General features: G+C 39.5%; 1 protein-coding gene across 2 annotated transcripts in view; it reads right to left on the bottom strand.

The window, feature by feature from the left end:
- Positions 1 to 22,778, bottom strand: part of Prkg1 (protein kinase cGMP-dependent 1) — a 1,098,375-nt gene that overhangs the window by 286,905 nt on the left and 788,692 nt on the right. For both annotated transcript variants that reach the window (XM_057777191.1, XM_057777190.1), the window contains exon 5: positions 5,628 to 5,691. In XM_057777191.1, the coding sequence (XP_057633174.1) occupies positions 5,628 to 5,691 (64 nt within the window). The remainder of the gene's footprint in view (positions 1 to 5,627; positions 5,692 to 22,778) is intronic.

The following is a 22,778-nucleotide window of genomic DNA, read 5'->3' as shown; positions in this document are numbered from 1 at the left end:
TTCACTGAGGGACTGTGTCTCAAAATATATATCTATAAAGTGGAGAGCAAAGAAAACACCCATTGTTTATATCTGGTATCTCCACAATGCACTTGTACACGTGGACACTTATGCACACACCTACAAGAACTGGTACATAAGATGCACACACATACAATAAAGGAAAGAAAATACAGCACAAAACGCTAAAATATTTTGTAGTCTGTGCTGGAGCTATTTTTATGTAAGATGGCACAAATATTTCACAGCTGTGGAGAAGAAAGAAAATGATTAAAGGATTTCATGGGCTCCTAGTTTTGTTTTGCTTTATAAAGAGGTTGATTGGGGGCTAATGAATTTGTATTTTAGTTTGTTTGAAACAGACACTCACCCCACACATGTATACCCGTGTGTGTGTGTGTGTGTGTGTGTGTGTGTGTGTGTGTGCGTGCGTGCACATTTTCATCAGAGAGTTCTTCGTTGTATTCCACAGAGACAAGCAAAAACTGAGAGGCCCACTGGGAAAAGTAGTTTTCCATTTACAGAGCTTACAGGTTGGCAGCACATTCAGAGAGAAAGACATTCAGTCTTCTTGTGATGAATTTCTTTTATATTTGGACACAGAAGTCAAATGCAGCCATGCTCTAGTTCACTGTCTGGTCACACATGAAAGAGATCAATAAATCATAGGCCAGCTTACTTCAATAAGCCTCAAACTAAGATTTTATGAATGGACCACAGATTTGCCTGTATAGCCTCTACTTAGCGACAAAAATATTTTTTATTTCTATCAGGTTCAGCTGCTCTTACAACCTTACTCCAAAAATTCCTCAACTCATGAAACTAAGATCCACTGATGCTGTGTTTTGTCATTGGCCTGGCCCCATCCAGTTTCTAGAATCAAACATTCTGATCATTCTTGCACGTGTCCTCAATTATCTGTTCCCTCAATCATCTTCTCTTGGAAAAAAATAACAGTCCTGGTTATGTTCAATTATCTGCCTATTTGGAACCTGAATCCAGGCAAAAGTGAGAGAGAGAGAAAGAGAGAGAGAGAGAGAGAGAGAGAGAGAGAGAGAGAGAGAGAGAGAGAGGAAAGAAAGAAAGAAAGAAAGAAAGAAGAAAGAAAGAAAGAAAGAAAGAAAGAAAGAAAGAAAGAAAGAAAGAAAGAAAGTCACAAACCAAACCTAATGGTGTACACCTGTAATTCCAGCACACTTTGGAGACCGAGGCAAAAAGATAATGAAAGATCAGCCTGAGCTATAAATTAATTGATTAATCTTTCTCTAGACTGTTTAATTTAGATGGGAAATTCCAAGCATCATTTGGGGCTTAATGGTACCCAGTTATCTCACCGTACTTCTAAACTTTCATTTTCTTTCAAACCATCTATTTTTTTAAGATATTCATGTCTACTCCACCCCCTTTTTTCATGCCCTTGTTTGTTTTCTATATCACCAAGGAAACAAAATATTCAGTCAGGATTTATATAGCTCCAGCCAGCGCATCAGCTCACTCACCTCCATGTGCACAGAGATATCAGGCCTCCCCTGAAAAGTCTACCTTCTTGTGCAATATCCTGTTTCCCGCACAACAATATTTCCTGGGCTCCAACAAACTCATTTTCCCTGTCCATCTAAACGTCTCTATTTCTATCCTTATCATTTAAACAGAATTCAAATGCAAATTCTATGAACTCTTCCTTGAACCACTTCTTAATTTTAAGGTATAAAATGCTTCTGTTTATGGCTAGAGTCCACTATGAGTGAGAACCTACCATATTCATCTTTTTGGGTCTGGGTTATCTCACTCAGGATAGTGTTTTCTATAAAAAAAAATGCTTCTGACATTTTCAGGTTCCACTGGGCTCATTTGCTCTGTTTCTTAGAGTTGAACTCTTAAAAATCAGTCAAAGCTTTGCTATATGCCTTCCTAGTCATTCCTTTTTGCTGCATAGATCTCTTTTCCCCCTTATGTTACAGGAAACGATTCATATGTATCTGATTAGTAACTTTCTGTTTATAACTACTCAGCCAAGTGTTTTATATTCTTATACTTTAATGTATGTGGATGGCATTTCATCATCTTTATTTTTGTTTGTTTGAGGTTTTTCCTCAGCACTATACTCCTATACTCCACAAATCTCTTCGTGCTATTACAGTAATGATGGACTGCTACTCGCGTCCACACTCCGCCTAGTCTTCATCCACATCTGGTCCCTCAGAATAACATCCAGATAACCGACCAGCTCCTTGCCAAACGCTACTCAAAGCCATCTCTCTGCCAAGGGCACCAAGGGTTCTATGTCCTCACATCCTTCCTTGCTCAGCTCCTTGTCTCTTCACTTCCATGGACCCCTCTTCTAGTCTCCTCATTTTCACTAGTCCTGACTCGCCTTGCCCTGTATTCAAGTCTGTAGCCTCGGTGCTACCGTCATCTTCTTTGTCTTCCTCCATCATGTAGTATAACAGTAAAGTTCCTAAGTTTTTCTCTCAAAGTCAATCTGTCATTCTTTTCTCAGTCTCATCTATGACAGCCAATAAAGCTGCCATCATTTCTTCTACCATCATCCCCAATACCTCCTCATCAATACCTCAACCTGGTAGCTATGGGAACCATGTTAAAAGTGTAAGTCAGATACTTTGATGGATCTACTTAAAACAACCCAATGGCTTCCATCTCGGTCTAAAAGCCTGGATAACTGATTGATTATTGGGTATCTTCCTTTCTAGGTAGCAAACTCTGTGAGGAACTGACTTTGCCCTTTTTTAAGTGTTAGTTTTCAAGGCTTATGAGGGATAATCAATGAAGGTTAACAGAATAACGGAAAATAAAGCAAGCAGCCTGTGATGCAATGTTCCCCTTAGCTGTGTTGTCTGTGTCTCAGGTTTCTCTTGGGCTGCTGAATAATCATCCAAATTTTTGAGTTTATTTCTTCCATCCTCTCCTCCTTCCTCCACACCCTCATCCTTCTCATGCTTTAGTTTTTATTTGTTGATACTCAGTCTGACATCGTAGGCTTGGACAGCCTTGAATTTACTATTCTTTTTATTCTTGCTGTTGTCTCATTTTGTTTTGTTTTTCGAGGCAGGGTTTCTCAGCGCAGCCCTGCCTGCCCTGAAACTAGCTCTTGTAGCCCAGGCTGGCCTTGAACTCACAGAGATCTACCTAACTCTGTTTCCCAAGTGCTGAGATTAAAGGTGTGCACCATCATCACCCAGTGAATTTACTATTCTTAGATTGTCTTCAAATTCATAATTTTTCTGTTTATACTTCTCAGTGCTGTAATAAACAATACCATACCCAGTCAGTAATTTGGTTTTTATCTATGCAGGGCAGAGAGTATCTTGATTGGCAGGTGGTCTGTCACTGATCTCCATTCTAGCCTTAAATCACCCCAGTGATTTAAACCAATTCCCCCCATACTTTTTACTTGAGTTGTGGTATTCTACTTTGGTGGTCAGATTTGCCTCCATCGGCACTGTTCCAGGATTCCCACCAATGTATCTATGCTTCCTCCACAAAATAGAACAGATTTCTTGTCTTTACAACTTGAAACAATACATATATGACCACTACCTGCAGAGAGCAATGTCAGCCACTAAAACTGAGATGGAAGAGAAAGGCAGGAAAAGTTAGAGACATGAGAAAGGGAACAAGCTCAGAGCTCATCCCATCCCTGGATATGGCAAAAGGCTTTCACTAGCTGGAAGTAAAGAGATTTAATACAACTCTTGACTTGAAAGACTGTCTGCATATAGATCATCCTTTTCTTCAGAAATGCTTCAGAGTATTAAAGCAGTTGATAGACTGTGTCCAAATCAAATGTGGCCTTTGAGTTTAACCTTGCTTTTTTTTTTCTCATCTATCAGTCTGCATTTTCCTGAGAAATTTTCACAAACAAGGTTAAGGAGTATATTTATTGTTTAAACTTACGTCTTCACCTTTTTTGCCCCATGTTTATAGTAAGAATTCCTTTGGCCTCTTCTGACTTAATGTTTTCATTTAATCAACTGTTCTTTCTCATCTTAAACTTGGTAGCACACTCATAAGCTACCATATAACTTTTCTATGAAAGAAATCATCCAGATAAAAATGAGCCCATCTAAACATTGTTACATAATCTCTTATACTTAGATGTAGACTATATCCTTTGAAAAAATGCAATCTAAAGATCCCAAAGGCCAAACATGCCCCTTGCCTTGCCGTGGGTGTATGCTATTCTCATCTTTTCTCTCCTTTCCTCTCTGTTGGAATACATTGCTGACTGCTTAGAGGTTGCAGTCTGCCATAGCCTGGCAGCTTTCTCTAAGTTTGACAGTACGGTAATATATCCCTCCCTCCCCAACAAGGCTTCCTGCTCTCCACCTATCCTTATCTAGAGAGTCTCCCTGGGCTGGGAGGACTGACCTTATCTAAAGGCCATCTCTAAACCAGATGCCTGGTTCATCTTTAGCTTGACCCTTGGCACAAACTCCTGCTAAGAAGCCTTGTGCTGGGAGTTCTGCTATAGGACCTTACTGCCACATACCAAGCCTTGTGATTGGAGTGTGTCACTTAATGTAAATTAGGGTTTGTTCTCAGACTCTCCAATCCTATATATTCCTTATAGTCTGGAATAAAATTGATCCGATTAACCAAAGTCTGACTCCCGGGGCCTCCCTCCATCTGTGCTCTTGGGCAATGTACAAAGCTTTCTGTCACCTCTTGTGCCCTTCCCCCCTCTTGGACTGACGGCCAACAGGCCAAGAGGGAAAGAGGACACCCACATCTTTCCTCTTCTCTTTCTTTTATTTTTTATGGTTTTTGGAGACAAGTTTTATGTATCCAAGTCTAGCCTGGATCTTGCTATGTAGCCAAGGCTGACTTTGAAGAGCCAAGGCTCTTCCTGCCTCTGCCTCCTGAACATTGGGGTTACAAATATTGGCTATTGTACAGTGTTCCTTCTGAAATTATTTTCTCCACAGTCAATAAAGACCCAGAAGCACCTGGGTGTTTCTAGTTCTTTCTCTAGAGAGAACTCCGCTGTTCAGGAAGACTATCTAGTCAGATCTCCTACAGTCAGGGAGGGAACAGGATGCTTTCAATTCAGTGCCAAGTTTCTGTGTGAGGGGAAGAAGTTCCTTTCCTCTCTCAGCAGGGTCCCTGTGGGACATGACAAGCCTCGTGTCTACTGTTTCTCATCTTCCTCAACACCGTGGGTTCAAAGAAAAGACTGCGGCATTCCACATTCAGGTATGAAATTATATATGCAAAATAAACACACATGCTTCGAATATATAGACCCACTACTAATTCTTTTTTGTAAACTTGTTAATCTCAGGGTGGCAACTATTACAATTAATTGAAGAAAGAAGAAAAGTGCCAGCGTATCATTCATAGACATCAAAATAGCATTATATTTACTACAATGGGATGTTTTCTCCCCAGTAACTGACACACCTGTGTCTAACTGTGTATTAATATTGGGTGTATTAAGCTGCTTTTAATTTGAAGTCAAATCTACAGTTCATCCCAGAGCTTGGGACAAACTAGCAAGTTCCTTCAGTCATTTTCACACGTCATCCCAGGGCTGTGAGAGAAAGCAGCCTAGTCTGACTCGCAGTCTGGGTTCCATCTCAAGAAGTTCAAAGGACCAAAACAATTACCTCCTCGAGGACATCGGCCAACTTGCTGAGGATTTCATCAGGAAGGCTCTGGAATGTTGGAACGCTGGAAAACAAAACAGAGCGTGATGCTGAACACCTGCATGGCAGCTTGCTATAAGAAATATGTCTGCATGAAAGATGAACGCTCATTTCTTGATTAAGAATCTATAGATAACGACCACATATTTTTCTCAATTTTCTTTTTTTATATTTTTTATTCAGTTTACATACCAACCACAGTTTCTTCTCCTTTCCCTCCTCCTTGTCCCCCACCTCCCCCCAATTCACCCCATCCACAGAAAGCGTAAAATGTAATTTAATCCACAGAAAGGGTAAGGTATAATTTAAGGACTCATCGGTGTGTTTGATGTCCAGCAAGGAGAGGTTATGTGGCCTAAGCAGGGTTTCTATTGCTGTGATGAACACCATGGCCAAAAGCAATTTAGAAAAGAAAGAGTTTGTTTGATTTACACTTCCACATGGAGTCCAATACTGAAAAAAGCCAGGGCAGGAAATCAAACAGGGCAGGAACCTGGAGAAAGGAATTGATGCGGAAGTCACAAAGGGGTGATGCTTACTGGCTTGCTTATCTTGGCTTACTCAGAGTGCTTTCTTAGAGAGCCAAGCACCACTTGCCCAAGGATAGTACCATCCACAATGGTCTGGGCCCTCCTGCATCAATCACTAATTAAGAAATGTCTTATGAGCTTGCCTACAGCCAGATTTCTGGGGTATTTTCCCAACTGAGGCACCCTTCCCTCTGATGACGCTAACTTGTGTCAAGTTGATAAAAAAAAAAAAAGTCCTATCCAGGATAACTAACCTCTTGTCTACACATCACTGTTAAACCACAACCTTCACCTCCAAGATCACAAATTAATATAAATATCACAATACAAAACATTTCACAAAAATTTCACAAATTTAAAATGTACCACAGTCTTATAAATTTATACTTTAAAAATTCAGTCTCTTTTTTTAAAATTCCAAAGTCTCTTTTACAGTTGAAAGTCTTTCAACCACAGGCTTCTATAAAATCAAAAATAATTTAAATATTTTCTTATTTCACAATCAAATCAAAATGAAACTGAACGATAACTGTTAAATGTCTGGGATCTACGCATGACCTCCAGGTTCTTCCAAAGGGTTTGCTCACTTCCCTTCAGCACACATAGCTTGTCTTCCGGGCTCCATTTTTCTCCACTCCCCAGCTACTACCGTTCTGGGGGGTCATCCCATGGTACTGCAACCTCTAAAAAGCTGGGCTCTCTTGCTGCAACTGGGCTGCACTTTCACCAACAGCTCCTCCTCAGTTCTCTTCAGGAACTCCACCCCTGACACATAGCACCAAGCCTCAACTTCTCTCCATGAGCCCTTCATGTCTTCAAAACTAGGACCACCTGGATGATGCTCACACTACCAAGTTTAGGTGCCAGCTCCAGGTACAACCTTGAGTGCCTCTGGAAAACTGCTTCCATGTGATGACCCTGAAGAAACACTTCCCAAAAGACTTCACCTCAATAATGATGGTCTCTTCTTAATCACAGCTGATTCTCAGCCCCAGCTGACGAGCATCTATTGTCCAGGGAAGTAAAGGTTTTTGCTTTAGCGGTTCTGGTCACTTATTAACCCCAGCAGATACATCAGCTCCTGCTGACCAGACACCACAGATTCTTGCCACAAATGGCCTAATAAAGTCTTTGCTTCTCACTGAAACTTCACAAGCCAGGCCCCCCATTGCACTGCTCTCAACATTCACATCTTCCAAGCTCTTACACAACAGCCCATGAAGCTCTCATTACTCAATGGCTTTCCTAGCTCAGATGCTAAAGTCCTTCCACATTGCTCTCAAAAGCAGCATGGTCAAGTCTGTCACAACAGCACCCGACTATCTGGCACCAATTTCTGTCTTAGTCAGGGTTTCTATGGCTTTGGTAAACACAATGACTGGAAGCAAGCTGGGGAGAAAAGGGTTTTTCTGACTTAGGCTTCATGTCTTAGTCCATCACCGAAGGAAGTCAGTGCAGGAACTGATGTAGAGACCATGGAGGGATGCTGCTTACTGACTTCCTTGCCTGCTTTCTTACAGACTCTAGGACCTCCAGCCCAGGTATGGCACCACCCACAATGGTTGACCCTCCCCCATGAATAACTAACCAATTAAGAAAGTACCCTATAGGTTTGTAATCTACAAATAGATCTTCTTCCTGGAGGTATTTTCTCAATCAAGGCTCCCTCTTCTCTAATGTTTCAAGCTTGTGTCAAGTTGATACAAAACTAAGCAGCAGTGTGTGGCAAAAAAAGAGTTTAGTGTTCTGACACTCAGTGAATCCACACTTCTCTTGACTTATGTGACTTTGAGGGCCTGAGCCTTGATAGAGAGGCAACCACTGTCCCTCTTTAGTCTCCTCTTAGCTCCACTTCCTCTTCCCAGGGTTTCCCATGTACACCATTTTCTCTGTCCTTGTCCCTATCCACCCCTTACAATACTTTAATTGATGAATCATTGGGACCTCAAAGTATTCATTCAGCAACTATTGTCCTCAGTCCCTCCCCGTCCAAGTCAAATTCTCCTATCAAGGCTATTTTTTTGGGGGGGGGAGGGCAAAGTCTTGGTGGGTCTAACCTAGAACATAATAGACAGACATTCTTGCTTCTGAGAGACATCCAGCCCCTTTGAGTTTTTAACTATATCTGTAATTATATAATATCTGTTCTTGATAGCATGTGTTTACTGCTAGAATGAAAACACATTAAACACAAGAAATGTGTGGTATGAGTGTGATAGAGAATTCGGAAGCTCAGCAGCACTTCCTGAGTGAAGCTATGGAGGTACTGACTGTGATGACTTCCTACAACAGTGGTAAGAGAACACTGGCATGAACAAGAATTCCTGGGAAGAAGCTACAACTACAAAGTTTGATCAACTGATTAGAACTTCAGTGACATGGAGATGTTGACATGTTACAAGTTCAGAGCCAAATTATCTTAGGGCATCGTTTGTACTCTTAGTAACCTTCCTCTGTATATGAGCCAACATCTGCGTGTAGTACCATGAGCTGGCTTACCAGGAAAGATCTTAACCTGTGTCTGTCTGGAGTGGGAGAATCATGGCGACTCACTGACTCGGCTTCTTTTTTTTAGCATTTTGTTTTGTCTATTCCGCCTATCTAATTTTCTGTCCTATCAGGGCCAAGCAGTTTTTTTTATTAATTAACCAATGAAAGCAACAGATAAATACAAGACCCACCCAAATGGGTTAGATCAATATGTAAGAGCTAGCCAATAAAAGGCTGTAGCTAATGGGCCAGACAATGATTAAAAAAATACAGTTTCCGTGTAATTATTTCGGGGCATAAGCTAGCCAATGGGGGCGGCTGGGTGCCGGGGACGCAACCCTGCCGCTCCATACTGCAACATCTGCGTGTCTCTTAGTTAGATTCCATGGAACAGAACCCTAGTTTCCACCCACTGAAGGGCTAAAAATGCTCTCAGAGAGCATCTGAAGCCTAGAGCAGGTTCCCCTGCTTTGCTATAATCCACCTACGTGATGTACCCATCACCAAAAGTAACAAAGTTGCCAACTCATTAGAGCATATTTGGGGAAACCCAAATCTGTGTTCTGGGGCTATGGTCACTCCTATTTGGCCCCAGAATAAGCCTTCTCTTTTGTTCCTTCGAGGTCAGAGGTGTTTCCTTCATTGACACTTTATGACAAACAGCTAGAGGTCAGGAAAAGAAGAGAGGGAACGCAAGGAGTGGGGACAGCTATGCACCCAAAGAATAAGACCACTTTATGTTGGAATGACGGTTAAAGCTTTAAATCTCCTCAGTCCAAATACTAGCATCATCTGTTTCATGTTTCTACATAAACTAGGCTGACTATTAACCGAACCAAACCGGTCTAAGCTGCACTGTTGCTAGTCCCTGTTTAAACTACCCTTTCAACCTTTCAATCCAAGCCCCGAGCTACCCCGCCCCTCAGCACAGTCAATAGTCTGTGCTGCATCATTGCTCGCCCTTAGGTGCTACCCTTTCACCCCTTCCCCTCTGAACTCTGAGCTACCCTGTCCCCTCCGCACAGTCAATGCAAATTTCTTCTACAAAATGAACAAAAAGTTCTCCAATTTTTGCCCCTGCCGGATGGCATTTTGAACTGCTATCTTACTCCTCGCCAGGTCACTGCAGAAAACACAACTCGGGCATTGTTTTCCTGGCTAGCATCTGCGGGCTTCGAGAAACCTTTTGTTTTAGAAACTCCCTTGATTATAATGGTGTTGCTGTGAGAAGATGCATTCAGTTTAGACAGGCTCAAACTAAGACTCTCATGGCTATGAGGCAAATGTCAGGTCCCTCATCTCATGCAGTTCACACTTCTTCCCGTGAAACAGCAAGCGGAATTCCTGAATGATGTCAAAAGTACAAATTGAGAAAACTTAATTTTTTATGTATATTTGCTTAGTTTTCTGAGGCATGGTCTCATGCTGTATTCCAGGCTGGCCTTGAACTCATGACAATCCACCTGTCTCAGCTTCCCAAACGCTAGCCGTACTGACATGCACCACCACATCCACCCAAAACTTCATTTATTTGTGAACTAATAAATCATCAGCTAAAACTCATTAGGGTTTATTTTCAGAGAGTCTAATGAAAATGCCATCTGGGGTTTAAGACTACAATCCCATTTACTCAGGTTTCAGAGCTTGAATAGAGACTACAAATAAGGGTGTGTGCATCGTGTGTCTGATACCTGATTTACAGCACAGTCTCGGGAATGCAATGAAAGAAGCCTTCGCCCACAGCTGTGAAAGAAGCATGAACACCCTGCTGGTAACGTGTCGCTCTGATTCCCATTACTTAGGGCATAGCATACTGATGGATTTCCAGGGTTTATACAGAGGCATAGCAATTCACCCAGGACCACCTGCTCCACTAGACTTACTGGCCTGGCCTGAGCGAGGGAGGTTTTCATTTCCAGAAGGCAATCAGTTTCAACAGCTGGAAGGGACAGAAGACAATAGAGCAGTGGTTCTCAACCTGTGGATCTTTTGAGGGTTGCATATCAGATATTTACTTTATGATTCCTAGCGGTAGCATAATTACACGTAGCAAGGAAGTAATTTTATGGTTGGGGGTCACCACGACATGAGGAACTGTATTAAAGGGTCACATCACTAGGAAGGTTGAGAACCAGAGCTCAGATAGAGAAAGCTGGTTCCCGAGTTTTGCAGGTTAAGCATCCCACCCCTTCCTTTTTCTTTTGATGAACTCTATTTCAGCTCCTGAGATGGGAGATGAATTAGTGTTTCTCCATTGAGTATTTGTGGAAAATACACGCACACGCACACACACACACATACATGTATGCACGCACATGCATGTGCACACACACACACAACACACCATACTCAAGCATGAAAAAATATAAGAAACGACCAGTAATGTCTGATTCACTTCTGGACTTAAAATGGAAAATCATTCATCAGAAAAAAAAAAGTGATTTCCTGCTCATTAGTTACTCTGAAAACACTCTGTTCTTTAAAATTCAGAGATCTATTGTTCTTTAAACACCAGATATTTTCTATCATGTAACTAATCTGCTTTCTAAGAATTCTCTGTCTGCCAGTAGTGTGAACTCCAAGAACAATACAACTGAGGATAATCAACTTAAAATTCTACCCAAAAAATAGATGAGTTGAATTTTCTCAAATGCATCAAAAGACATCAATTGAGATTCCAATAATTTTGGTAAATGGTAATTCAAGATAGGGCTTTCTGGTGTGTGTGAAACACTGAAGGCAAAGCCTTGTTAGAACAAGCTTCCAGACAGAATGTTAAACATGAGAGAAGCATATTTTATGGTTAAAATAATGTATTATAATAATTTGCATCTTAATTGCAAGTAATTCTTACAGATGTGTTCAAATGGTTCCTAAGGACTTGCACGAGGCTTGAAGTAAGAGACTGCATTTCAATGTAATATAATAGAGGGGACTGAGTGTGGAGCTTTTCTATTTGTTTTTCTCATTGAATGAAGCAGAGGCTTGGAATCTGTAATGACAGATGATAGAAGATGAAATTTGAATGCTTTTTATTTGCTAGGCACTGGGATAAGAGTTTTATAGATAACATAAATTTCATTTTTACAACAACCTTATCACCAGCCCATTATAGTCATCCATTTTCCAGATAAGAGTGACCAACCTTGAGAGGTTGTCTAAGGTCACATCACACAACATCAGAAGAAGTAGAAACATGAAAGTGCCCATTTAGATTAATGTGGTCCTCATCAATAGCTCACTGAAATATGTCATTTACAGGGAGGGGGTACCAGAAAATGCTTCTCAGAACAATGCTTTGCCATCTAGGTGTGGTGACACGTGCTGTCACCTAACATCAAGAGGCTAAGGCAAGAGGACCACATAAGTTTGAGCTAGGCTGATCAAAGAGCAAGTGCCAGACCATCCAGGCCTCCAGTGAGACCCTGTCCCCAAAGGTCAAAATTAGCAACAAAACATCCTAGCTCATTACTCCTTTAGATAATGATTTAAAAATAATTACCCATTTTGATACCATTTGATTGACTTCAGTTATCTTCCAACATTTTATTATGAAAAACATAAAGCAAATGGTAAAGAAGAATAGTTTAAGAATCGTCAGTATTCACTCATAAAAGTGAAGGCAGGAGAATCCTGAGTTTGAAGCCAGCCTGGGCTACACAGAACATTTTAGTCTAAGTTTTAAAGCAAGACACTGTCGTACACAAATCAAAGAAAATAAAAAGGATGTGGGAGGTTTCCTAAATAGTCTTGATGTCATTACTATACAGAATAAAATTAACTCAATAATTTCACAAATATATTATATATTGTCTAAGAATATCTTTTTAAATGTGTGGATTTGGGGATTTAGTTTTACCTTATGTATATGGACATTTTGCATGTATGGATGCAGTGCACCGAGTATATACAGGACCTTTGAAATCTAGAAGAGGCATCAGATCCCCTGAAACTAGAGTTACAAATAGTTATTAAATGCCACATGGGTGCTGGGAATTGAATTTGAATCCTCTGGAAGAACAAATAGTGCTCTTAACCACTGAGAATCTCTCTAGACTCTGTTAATTAGTTTCTTTTTTCAGGGGCAAAAGAAACGGCTCAAAGGTTAAGAAAACACTCCGGTCCCATAGGGGGATAAGAATTTGGTTCCCAGCACACACCTCAAGTGGTTTACAACCACCTTTAACTCCAGCTCCAGGGGCTCCAATGCCCCCTTCTGACCTCTATGGGCACTGCACTCATTCTTACACATACGCTCACAGAGATGCATGTATATACACATAATTAAAAATTAAAAAAATTAAAATGAGTTTTTAAATTGTTTTTCAGAGAAGACCCAGTTAATGTCAAGACACTGCTTTTGGCTACTGTGTCTCCTTAGTCTCCTATTATATGCTGGTCTACTGTTGACTTTATGACACTGGATTTTTTGAAGAGTCTGGAAAACCTATGATAATAGACATCCAATAAACCTAATTAGTCTTTGGGTTTTATTTGTGACAACCAACTGTATAGAAGTTAATAATGAAGAGGCTCAGTAGAAATAATTACATTACATCCATGAAGAGACACATATAGAATACTAATTACACAATATCGAACAGCAATTATATATATAGAAGTATTTCCTAAGGCATGGTCCAAGCATTTCTTCAAATTCTTCATGGTCCTCTTCAAAGCTAAAACAATTTTCATAATGACTTTTTTGCCTTTTTAACTCCTATCCCTTCATATACAAACAATGAAATTATCTAAGGGCTATCTGACACAGGATGCTATCGTTTTAGTGATTAATAGTATACATCCTTGCATGTTACTGTGTCTGTGTGCGTGTATGCATGTGTATGTATGTGTGTGCTTGTACGTGTGTGTGCGTGCGTGTGTGTGTGCATGTGTGTAGACCAGAAGTCAAAGTTGTGTATCTTTCTCCTTATTTTTGGTACAGGGTCTCTAATTCAGCTAGACTAGATGACCTGGAATTCCTAGGGATCCTCCAGTCTCTGCCTTCCCGGCATGAGGATTACGGAAGCGGACAGCAGTGTCTGTTTTTTTACGTGGGTACTCTGAGTGCCAATGCTTATGGACTAATGCCCCTTACAAATTGAGCCATTTCCTCAGCCCCTGCACCTGATGTCTGATTGCTGTTGCTGTTGTAGTTTGTTGAGATAGTTTCTATATGCAACACAGACTGGCCTTGAACTTACAATCCAAAGACACCTAAGGGAGATCAAGAAGATACAAATTGAAAAAGAGGTCAAACTCTCACTATTTGCTGATGATTTGATAGTTTACATAAGCGAACCCAAAAATTCTACCAAGGAACTTCTACAACTCATAACAAATTTTAAATTTTTAATTATGTGTATATTCCAGTAATTTAGCAAGATACAAGATTAACTCAAAAAATCAGTAGCCCTCCTGTACACAGATGATAAATGGGCTGAGAAAAAAGTCAGAGAAACATCATCCTTCACAAAAGCCACAATAGCATAAAGTATCTTGGAGTAACTCAAACCAAACAAGTGGAAGACTTGCATGACAATAACTTTAAATCTTTGAAGAAAAAAATTGAAGAAGACATCAGAAAGTGGAAAGATCTCCCATGCTCTTGAGTAGGTAGAATTAGCATAGTAAAAAAAATGGAAATCTTACCAAAAGCAATATACAGATTCAATGCAATACCCAACAAAATTCTCCACAGACCTCGAAAGAGTGGTACTCAGCTTCATATGGAAAAGCAAAAGCAAAAAAAAAAAAAAAAAAAAAATACAGGATAGCCAAAACAATCTTGTACAATAAAAGAATGTCTAGAGGCATCACAATCCCTGACTTCAAACTCTACTACAGAGATACAGTACTGAAAACAGCCTGGTATTGGCATAAACACAGACAAGAGGACCACTGGAACTGAATGTAAGTCCTGGACATTAATCCACACAACTTCGAACACCTGATTTTTGACAAAGAAGCAAAAAATATCAAGTGGAAAAACGAAAGCAGATTTCACAAATGGTGCTGGCATAACTGGATATCAATATGTAGACAGATGAAAATAGATCCGTATCTATCATCATGCACAAAACTCAGGTCCAAATGGATCAAAGACCTCAACATAAAGCCAGCCACACTGATATTCATAGAAGAGAAAGTGGGAAGCACACTTGAACTCATTGGCACAGGAGACCACTTCCTAAATATAACCCCAGCAGCACAGACACTGAGAGAAACAATTAATAAATGGGACCTCTTAAAACTAAAAAGCTTCTGTAAAGCAAAGGACATGGTCAACAAGACAAAGCAAGAGCCTACAGAATGAGAAAAGATCTTCACCAACCCCACATCAAACAGAGGTCTGATCTCCAAAGAACTCAAGAAATTGATCATCAAAAGAAGAAATAATGCAATAAAAAATGGAGTAGAGACCTAAACAGAGAACTCTCAACAGAGGACTCTAAAATGGCTGAAAGACACTTAAGGAAATGCTCAATATCATCAGAGAAATGCAAATCAAAGCAACTCTGAGATTCGATCTTACACCTGTAAGAATGGCCAAGATCAAAAACACTGATGACAACTTATACTGGGGAGGTTGTGGGGTAAAGAGAACACTCCCACCTTGCTGTGGGGAGTACAAGCTGGTACAGTCTCTTTGGATATCAGTGTGGTGATTTCTCAGAAAATTAGGAAACAACCTTCCTCAAGACTCAGCAATACCACTTTTGGGTATATATCCAAAGGATGCTCAATTGTGCAACAAGGACATGTGCTCAACTATGTTCACAGCAGCATTGTTTGTCATAGCCAGAACCTGGAAAGAACCTAAATGCCTCTCGACCGAGGAATGGATAAGGAAAATGTTGTACATTTACACAATGGAGTACTACACAGCAGAAAAATATAATGACATCTTGAAATTTGCAGGCAAATGGATGGAGCTAGAAAACATCATTTTGAGTGAGGTAACCCAGACCCAGAAAGACAATTATCATACATATGTTGTAAGGAGAGAGCAGCTTGTTGATTCCAGGCTGTTTAGCCCCAAAATAATCATACAGAAAGTGTATTATTTAAGTCAATGCTTGGCTCATTAGCTCTAACTTCTTATTGGCTAGCTCGTACATGTTAATTTAACCCATCTCCATTAATCTATGCATCACCAAGAGGTCATGGCCTTCCAGCAAAGTTTCAGCATGTCTGTCTATGTGGCGGCTCCATGGCTTCTCTCTGACTCCGCTTTTCTTTCTCCTAGCATACAGCCTAGCTTTCCTCACCTAGTTCTGTTCTTCTCTGCAATAGGCTCAAAGCAGTTCTTTATTTATTAACTAATAAAAGCAACACATAGACAGAAGGACCTCGCACACCACATGTACTCACTCATAAGTTTTTAAATACAAAGCAAAGAAAACCAGCCTACAATCCACAATCCCAGAGAAGCTAGACAACAATGAGGACTCTAAGAGAGATGTACATGGATCTAATCTACATGGGAAGTAGAAAAAGACAAGATTTTCTGAGTAAATTGGGAGCATGGGGACCTTGGGAGAGGGTTGAAGGGGAGGGGAGAGGCAGGGAGGGGAGCAGAGAAAAATGTAGAGCTCAATAAAAATCAAAAAAAGAAAAATTAACAACAAATCCTGGCTTATGGAGTTGTTGTCATTATTAATAAACATAAAGCACTTAGTAAAAGGGATGCCATAGGGTAAGCACTCAATTACAGGGACATATAATTTAGCTTGTATAACACTACACTTAACATAGAGTGTGTCATATCACAGGTACTTAAAACATGCAAATTAAAGCAATATGCAAGGAAGCTAAATGCCATAAAGGAATAATGGTTTGACCCAGGACCACACCAAAGAGTTGTACAGCTTACATGACATACAAGAGCACCTACATGGGTGGCTTTTCACAGGGCAATGAGATTATGTCTTGCAGCCTATGCTTGTAATGCCTCATCCTGTCAGGGGGGCTGTACCAATCAGCGTACAGCATCTCCTCAGTTTCAAAATGCATACCTCATATCCTGTCCTTCTGTTCTATGAGATAGTAAGCTTGGTGCTGATCTGGAGTCACAGGCATATTTTATTGAGGCAATTTAAATCAATAACAATTCAGAACAGAACGTATTGCTACTGATGGACTGAATTACTATTTATTTATTTACTTACTTACTTACTTACTTACTTACTTAGTATTTTTGAGACAGAGTCTTGCTATGTGGCTTTGACTGCCTGCCACTCACTGTTGCCTTGCCTGATCCTGAGTTCATGTCAATCTTCTTTGACCTCCTGAGTGCTAGAATTATGTGCAACACCAAACCTGATTTGACAGAATTTTCTTATGTCAGGCTGTTAGAACCACCATTTAAAAACCCTCTGATGGTGTACTTTCCCAAGAAAAGCTCAAGAAATGCCAATGTGGCCATCAAATAGATCCCAGGAGGTCAGGCACTTAGCACACACTTTAGTAAACCAACTAAGAAGTGCTTAATAGCATCCAATTCTGTGGCTTATCCAGAAAAGCCACACTGTCCCAGGTCTTTGCTATGAAAATTACAATTTCTATGCCCACATCAAAGTAAAATTGCAGGGACTTTTATGACATTTAAACAAATCATATCTGATTGCTACTACAGGAAAAGAGCAAATGACTTTTAAAATGTATAAAAGGTACATTGGTGGTCATCAGCTTAGAAGGTTCTGTAACAGCTTTCTACCTAATCTTTAAAAACCTGAGAGGTGGCTCCTACCCCTTCCCGCTCCAGCCTGAACTTTGCTCTACATCACTGATGGATGTTTGGTACAGTCTGCATCTTTACTGCACAGGGTTGTGTATATACTGAAGGATTTTTTTTTTTTCAATTTCTCATTCTGGCCTGTGAAATGCCAGGATTCGGAAATGCCTCAATTCTCCTGGCAAGGAAACAGTTTCTGGGAAGGAAGCTGTCTGGAGTCTACATTTCTTATGCTGTAACTGCATCATCTCCCCAAGACCTAAAGCATGTTTACTCTTCTGCTAATCTCTGGATACTGAGTCTAACTCTCACCTCCAGTGCCTGCACACTTGTCCAGAATTTCCCATGCTAAGGAGCAAACGTTTATTGTACTTTTGGATTGGAGCCACCTGTACATGGGCCCTAGATCTCCTGATTCGTAATTTATGGTAGTCTTAGAAAACCACATAATGCGAAGCATTATTTTTTTAAAATATATCATCAGATGAGATGGACTCTACAATGAATGAGGAGTTTCTGATGTATAGAATTTGTACTTTTTCTTCAGTGGAAGACTTCAACTAAATGCCTTCATTGGGAAGGAAATGACACCATAAAAAGCTAACTCCAGACTGAAATGACTTTTTCAAACACACTGAATTATATATCTAATTTACGAAGAAAAAAATGATTAATTTATTGAGAAACTAAAATACCAACCAAGTTTGGAAATACTGAGAATTTTTTAAGTAAGAAGCTTTTATCCTTAAGATGAATACATTTCAGCATGACATTTTGTGGGTTTTTCCAGATTTTTACAATGAAGGTCAGACAAAATGCCTATATTAGTACTCCTACTGTGCCCTGTGTGATTCTACCATAACAATTATTGCATTGTGGCCAGCTAGAATGTATGTGCTACATCCCAGAGTAGCACACTACTGTCACTGGCCCAAATGCTGAGTTTTATAAATCAACTTGTTGTGGTTTAGACCCATGCCCACTGTGAATTATCTATGGCTGTTTCCATGATACCTTGGCAGAGCTGAGCAGAGCCAACAGAGACAATATGGCATGCACATGTGAAATATTTGGTCTTTGGTTATTTAAGGACAAATATTTGCCCCAGTCTACCACTATAGTGAAGTCAGGTATAGAGTCCTACCCCTTTAGCTTAATGCCTGCCAGATGGCATGTACTCAATATTTTTTGGCCAAAGAAAATGCTTTGCATTTTAAAATCAACCAAAGAATATTTAAAGAATGTAATGAAGTTATGTGGGATGAAAAGTTGAACTCAAAAAACATAGCTAAAGGTTTTTCTGTTGTTACTCATTTTTAAAGTTCCTTTGAAGTTTGTTATTTTCAAAAACCTTGCAAAATAAAGACATCGCACATCAAAATTAGCCAGACTCAATGAAATTGCTCTACACCGGCATAGGCATTGGAGGGAAGCCAAGTCTAGCATCAAAGCCATGGTCTTCCATCTCCACCCTCCCTAGTGCAGAGGTTACAATTGCACAGTGTTGGAGTCCAACCCCAACATAAACTATCTCTCTGGACCGGAGTGGATGTGCGGGAATAATTGAGACCCAGTTCACACAGCAATATCGGAAGGGAGTCTCAGGGTTCATTCAAATCCTGAAGATCACATGCGTTGTGTAGCACCAAGCCTAAGCAAAAAGATCTTCAATGATATTAAAACTGTATTTTGTATGTCTGCTTGGCCATAGAGATCCAAGATAACTTAATAAATAACTACTAGGCTTGTGTAGATATTGAAATGTCATTTTACAGGGATATTTAAAAACATTTTTTCTTTTGAATTATCAGGGATTAAACCTTGGGTTCCATGGACACTTGGCAAATACTCTAGTATTGAGCTATATCACCAACTCTCTATACTAATTTTTTAAATTATATTTTACTTTTATTAGCATGTGTGTGTATGAGAGTGCATGTGTGTATGAGTGCATGTTTGCATGTGTGTGAAGGGTATGTGTATGGATGTACATGTGGAGGTCAGAGGACAGCTTACAGGAAGTTGTTTTTCCTCTTCCATCACATGTGAGTGCCAAGGACTGAACTCAAACAAACAGGCATGGCCAAAATTGCTTTTACCTACTGATTCATTGTACTAGTCCACACTGATTCTTAGTTTTCCATATTTCTTCTCAAATACTTCTATTCTTTTAAATGTGAAGCTTCTCCATATATATATATAGTTGCAGTTTGAGTTCATTATGTATATCTGGTTTGAATGTAAAATCCTCTTGTACTGGTCTCCTAGAGGCTAGGATCACCAATATGCAACTCTACCCCTGGCTCTGAGAAAGAATTTTTTGATATGTTTGCTAATAATTCTCTTTTTCTAGAGTGAAAAAATGTCTTTTGCTTTATTTCATATGATTAAATTCAAATGAATTCTTTATCAATGAATTTTCTTTTATGAATTTAAATTTTTCAAAAGCATAAGCATGCAGGAAAAAGGATCCACACTCAAAATACTGTATAGTTAATTTAAAGAACCTTTTAAAAAATAGTTTCGCATTTATGTTTAAAGGAGTCAATTAAATCATTAACTCCCTGCTTTTTAAGATGTTTAGCTAAAAGTTATGTTTAGTTAATAGAAATATTGAGATTAAATGGTATTAAATGATGTAACTGTAAATCTCTTAACATAAAACCCTGCTCAGAGCACACACAGTGACTACTTACTATTAATGAATATTGTCATTCATGTTGGGAATGACTTTGTGTGTGCTGTTTTTAAACCATGCATTACCTGAAGGTTACATGATATATATTCCCAGTGATTGTCCTACTTTTTACAAAGAGAAATAAGTGTGCATGTTTACTGTAGTCAATGAGAAAATGGGAGAATCCTAGCAAAGGGAAATTATTCTTTTTGGAAGATTAAAGGTAAGCAAAGAGTCTAAGTCCTATTAACTTTTACTGAATATAATTAGTAGAAGTGAGTGGTTTAGTAAAATAGTAATTACAAGGGTCATAAAAATAATTCTACCTATTAAGTACATGTATAGCACATATTTCATAATGACTTTAATAATAATAGCCACCATTAACATCTGTTCAGCACTTACTATCATCCAAGCATGTTGCTAACTATAGATTTTATTTAATTTAGGTCTTGGGACAACTGATATTCCAAATTAATATAAGATGTAGTGAAATAGGCCATTTGTAGGTGAATAAACAGTGTAAACCCCAATGGTGAGTATCTGGTGTTGACTTTCTCATAAAAAGCACAGTATACTTGCTTAACTTGACCCTTCGCTGGGATCTATAATGACTTAATTGCTTTCACATTAATAAGCTGACCTAAGATAAACCACATTCCATGAAGAGGACTAGAAATTTATTAAGCCTTAATAACTGTTTGATTTTTTTAATCTTTAACAAAAACAAAGACTTAAATTGGACAATAGTATTCTATTTACTTATTTATTCATTCATTCATTTATTTTGGCTAATCAAGACACGGTTCAGCCTATGACTCACTATGTAGACCAGGCTGGCCTCGAACTCACAGAGATCTGCCTGCCTCTGACTCCTGAGTGCTGGGATTAATTCCATCACTCAGGAGCAGGTGGAGCTCTGTGATTCTGACGTCAGCCTGGTCTACACAGAGAGTTCCAGTACAGCCAGGGCTACATAGTGAGACATGTCCAACAAAACAAAACAAAAAGGTAAAGAAAACTGTATTTTATAGCTTTTCATAACTTAAGTTCCCAGAGGATTTGTTTAAATACACATTCTGCTACGCAGATGGCTGAGTGTGTAAAATGCTTGCCAGGTAAGCTCAGTGCCCTGAATTTGGACTCCATAACCCACATGAAAACCTAGGGTGTGACTACATGGGTCTGTAGACCCCAGCAGAGGAGCCTCACTGGAAAACAAGAAACAGAGATCCAGGTACAGCAAGAGATGCTTTTCCAAGGGAACAAAATGGAGAGCCATTGAGGAAGAAACCTAACATTCTCCTCTGAACATGGCATGTGAGGGATAAACATGTGCTCACACACATGTGTACATGCCTATATATATATATATATATATACATATATATATATATATATATATATATATATATATATATATATATATATCAGACATACAAAACAATGTGCTGAGAATGATAATGCATGCCTGAAAACCCTGCACTCAGAACATGAGGTGGGAAGGTCAAGAGTTCAAAGACATTCTGGGTTACATGTGAGACCCTGACTTAAGAAAACACAATCAAAGAAGGCAACTTTGTCTGGTTTTAGAAGATAAATACCTATAAGATAATTTAATCTTTTACTAACAAAACACATTCTGCCATTAAGTACCTGAATGGGCAAGTGGTAATTCCCTTGGCTTCCCTTTTCTCAATAGTTGTAAAATAGCAGCTAACTTGGGAGCTGTTGTGTGGCCGCATTCTTTGTTCTTCACCAGTGTTACTTCATTCTAAGTAATTTACTACAGTAATATCATGATCGGGAAAGCTAAAAGATACAATTTCATGAGAATCAAGTACAATTTTTTTTTTCAAGTACAATTTTTATGTTCCATATCTGATATATTTATTTAAAAACAGATGAAATGATGGGTTTCTTTGTGATGTTTTAATATATGCTTAACATTGTGCCTTGATCCCACTTGTCATCATATCACCAACTCTCCTTTCCCTTCCTCCTGCTGCTCTTCCCCATTCTCCCCTAAACAGTTCAATAGCTCTTCTCCTGTTTTCAAGGGGTGGGCGTGTGTGTGTGTGTGTGTGCGTGTGTGTGTGTGTTTCAATATAGGTTCCATATAAGAGACAAAACCTAGAAATCAGCTAGCTAGCATAATTACTAGCTCCGATGGAAAAAATAAGTCATGAAGATCAAACAAATGTGATGAAGATTGCAAAGTTCATCAGTAACAGATCTGAACGAGGAGAAGAGTTTACCCCTTCCAGCTCTGGTGATTAGGTTCGAATGTGGTAACCACATCTTAACTTAAATGAACAAATGGATTGGTATTTCTTGACTGAATTAGAAATGATTTCAAATGGTTTACCACAGCTCACAACAACAGGTGAAGGTTAGTCCCTTCCCTCTCGAATCAGGCCTAAGTTGGTGGCTAGCTTTAGCCAAACAGAGGAGGCCAAGATCATGTGCCAACACAGGGCTTGTCAAGGTCATGGCTTCTAAATCTTGTTTCTAAATCTTGTTTCTGAAAGCCTGTCACAGAGCTGTAAGGAAGCTTTCTGTAGCCTACTGGTGACCAAAGTGAGTTAAGAGAGACCCAGAAGATAATGGCGCCATCTTGTATATCCCCAGTGTGCCTGAGCTAGGGTACAGCATGTTGAGCACTGACTGGTGGTTTC

Source organism: Chionomys nivalis, chromosome 8, assembly GCF_950005125.1.
Source record: "Chionomys nivalis chromosome 8, mChiNiv1.1, whole genome shotgun sequence".
NCBI lineage: Eukaryota > Metazoa > Chordata > Mammalia > Rodentia > Cricetidae > Chionomys > Chionomys nivalis.
Note: the sequence above shows the minus strand (reverse complement) of the source record. Positions and strands in the feature narration are given on the sequence as shown.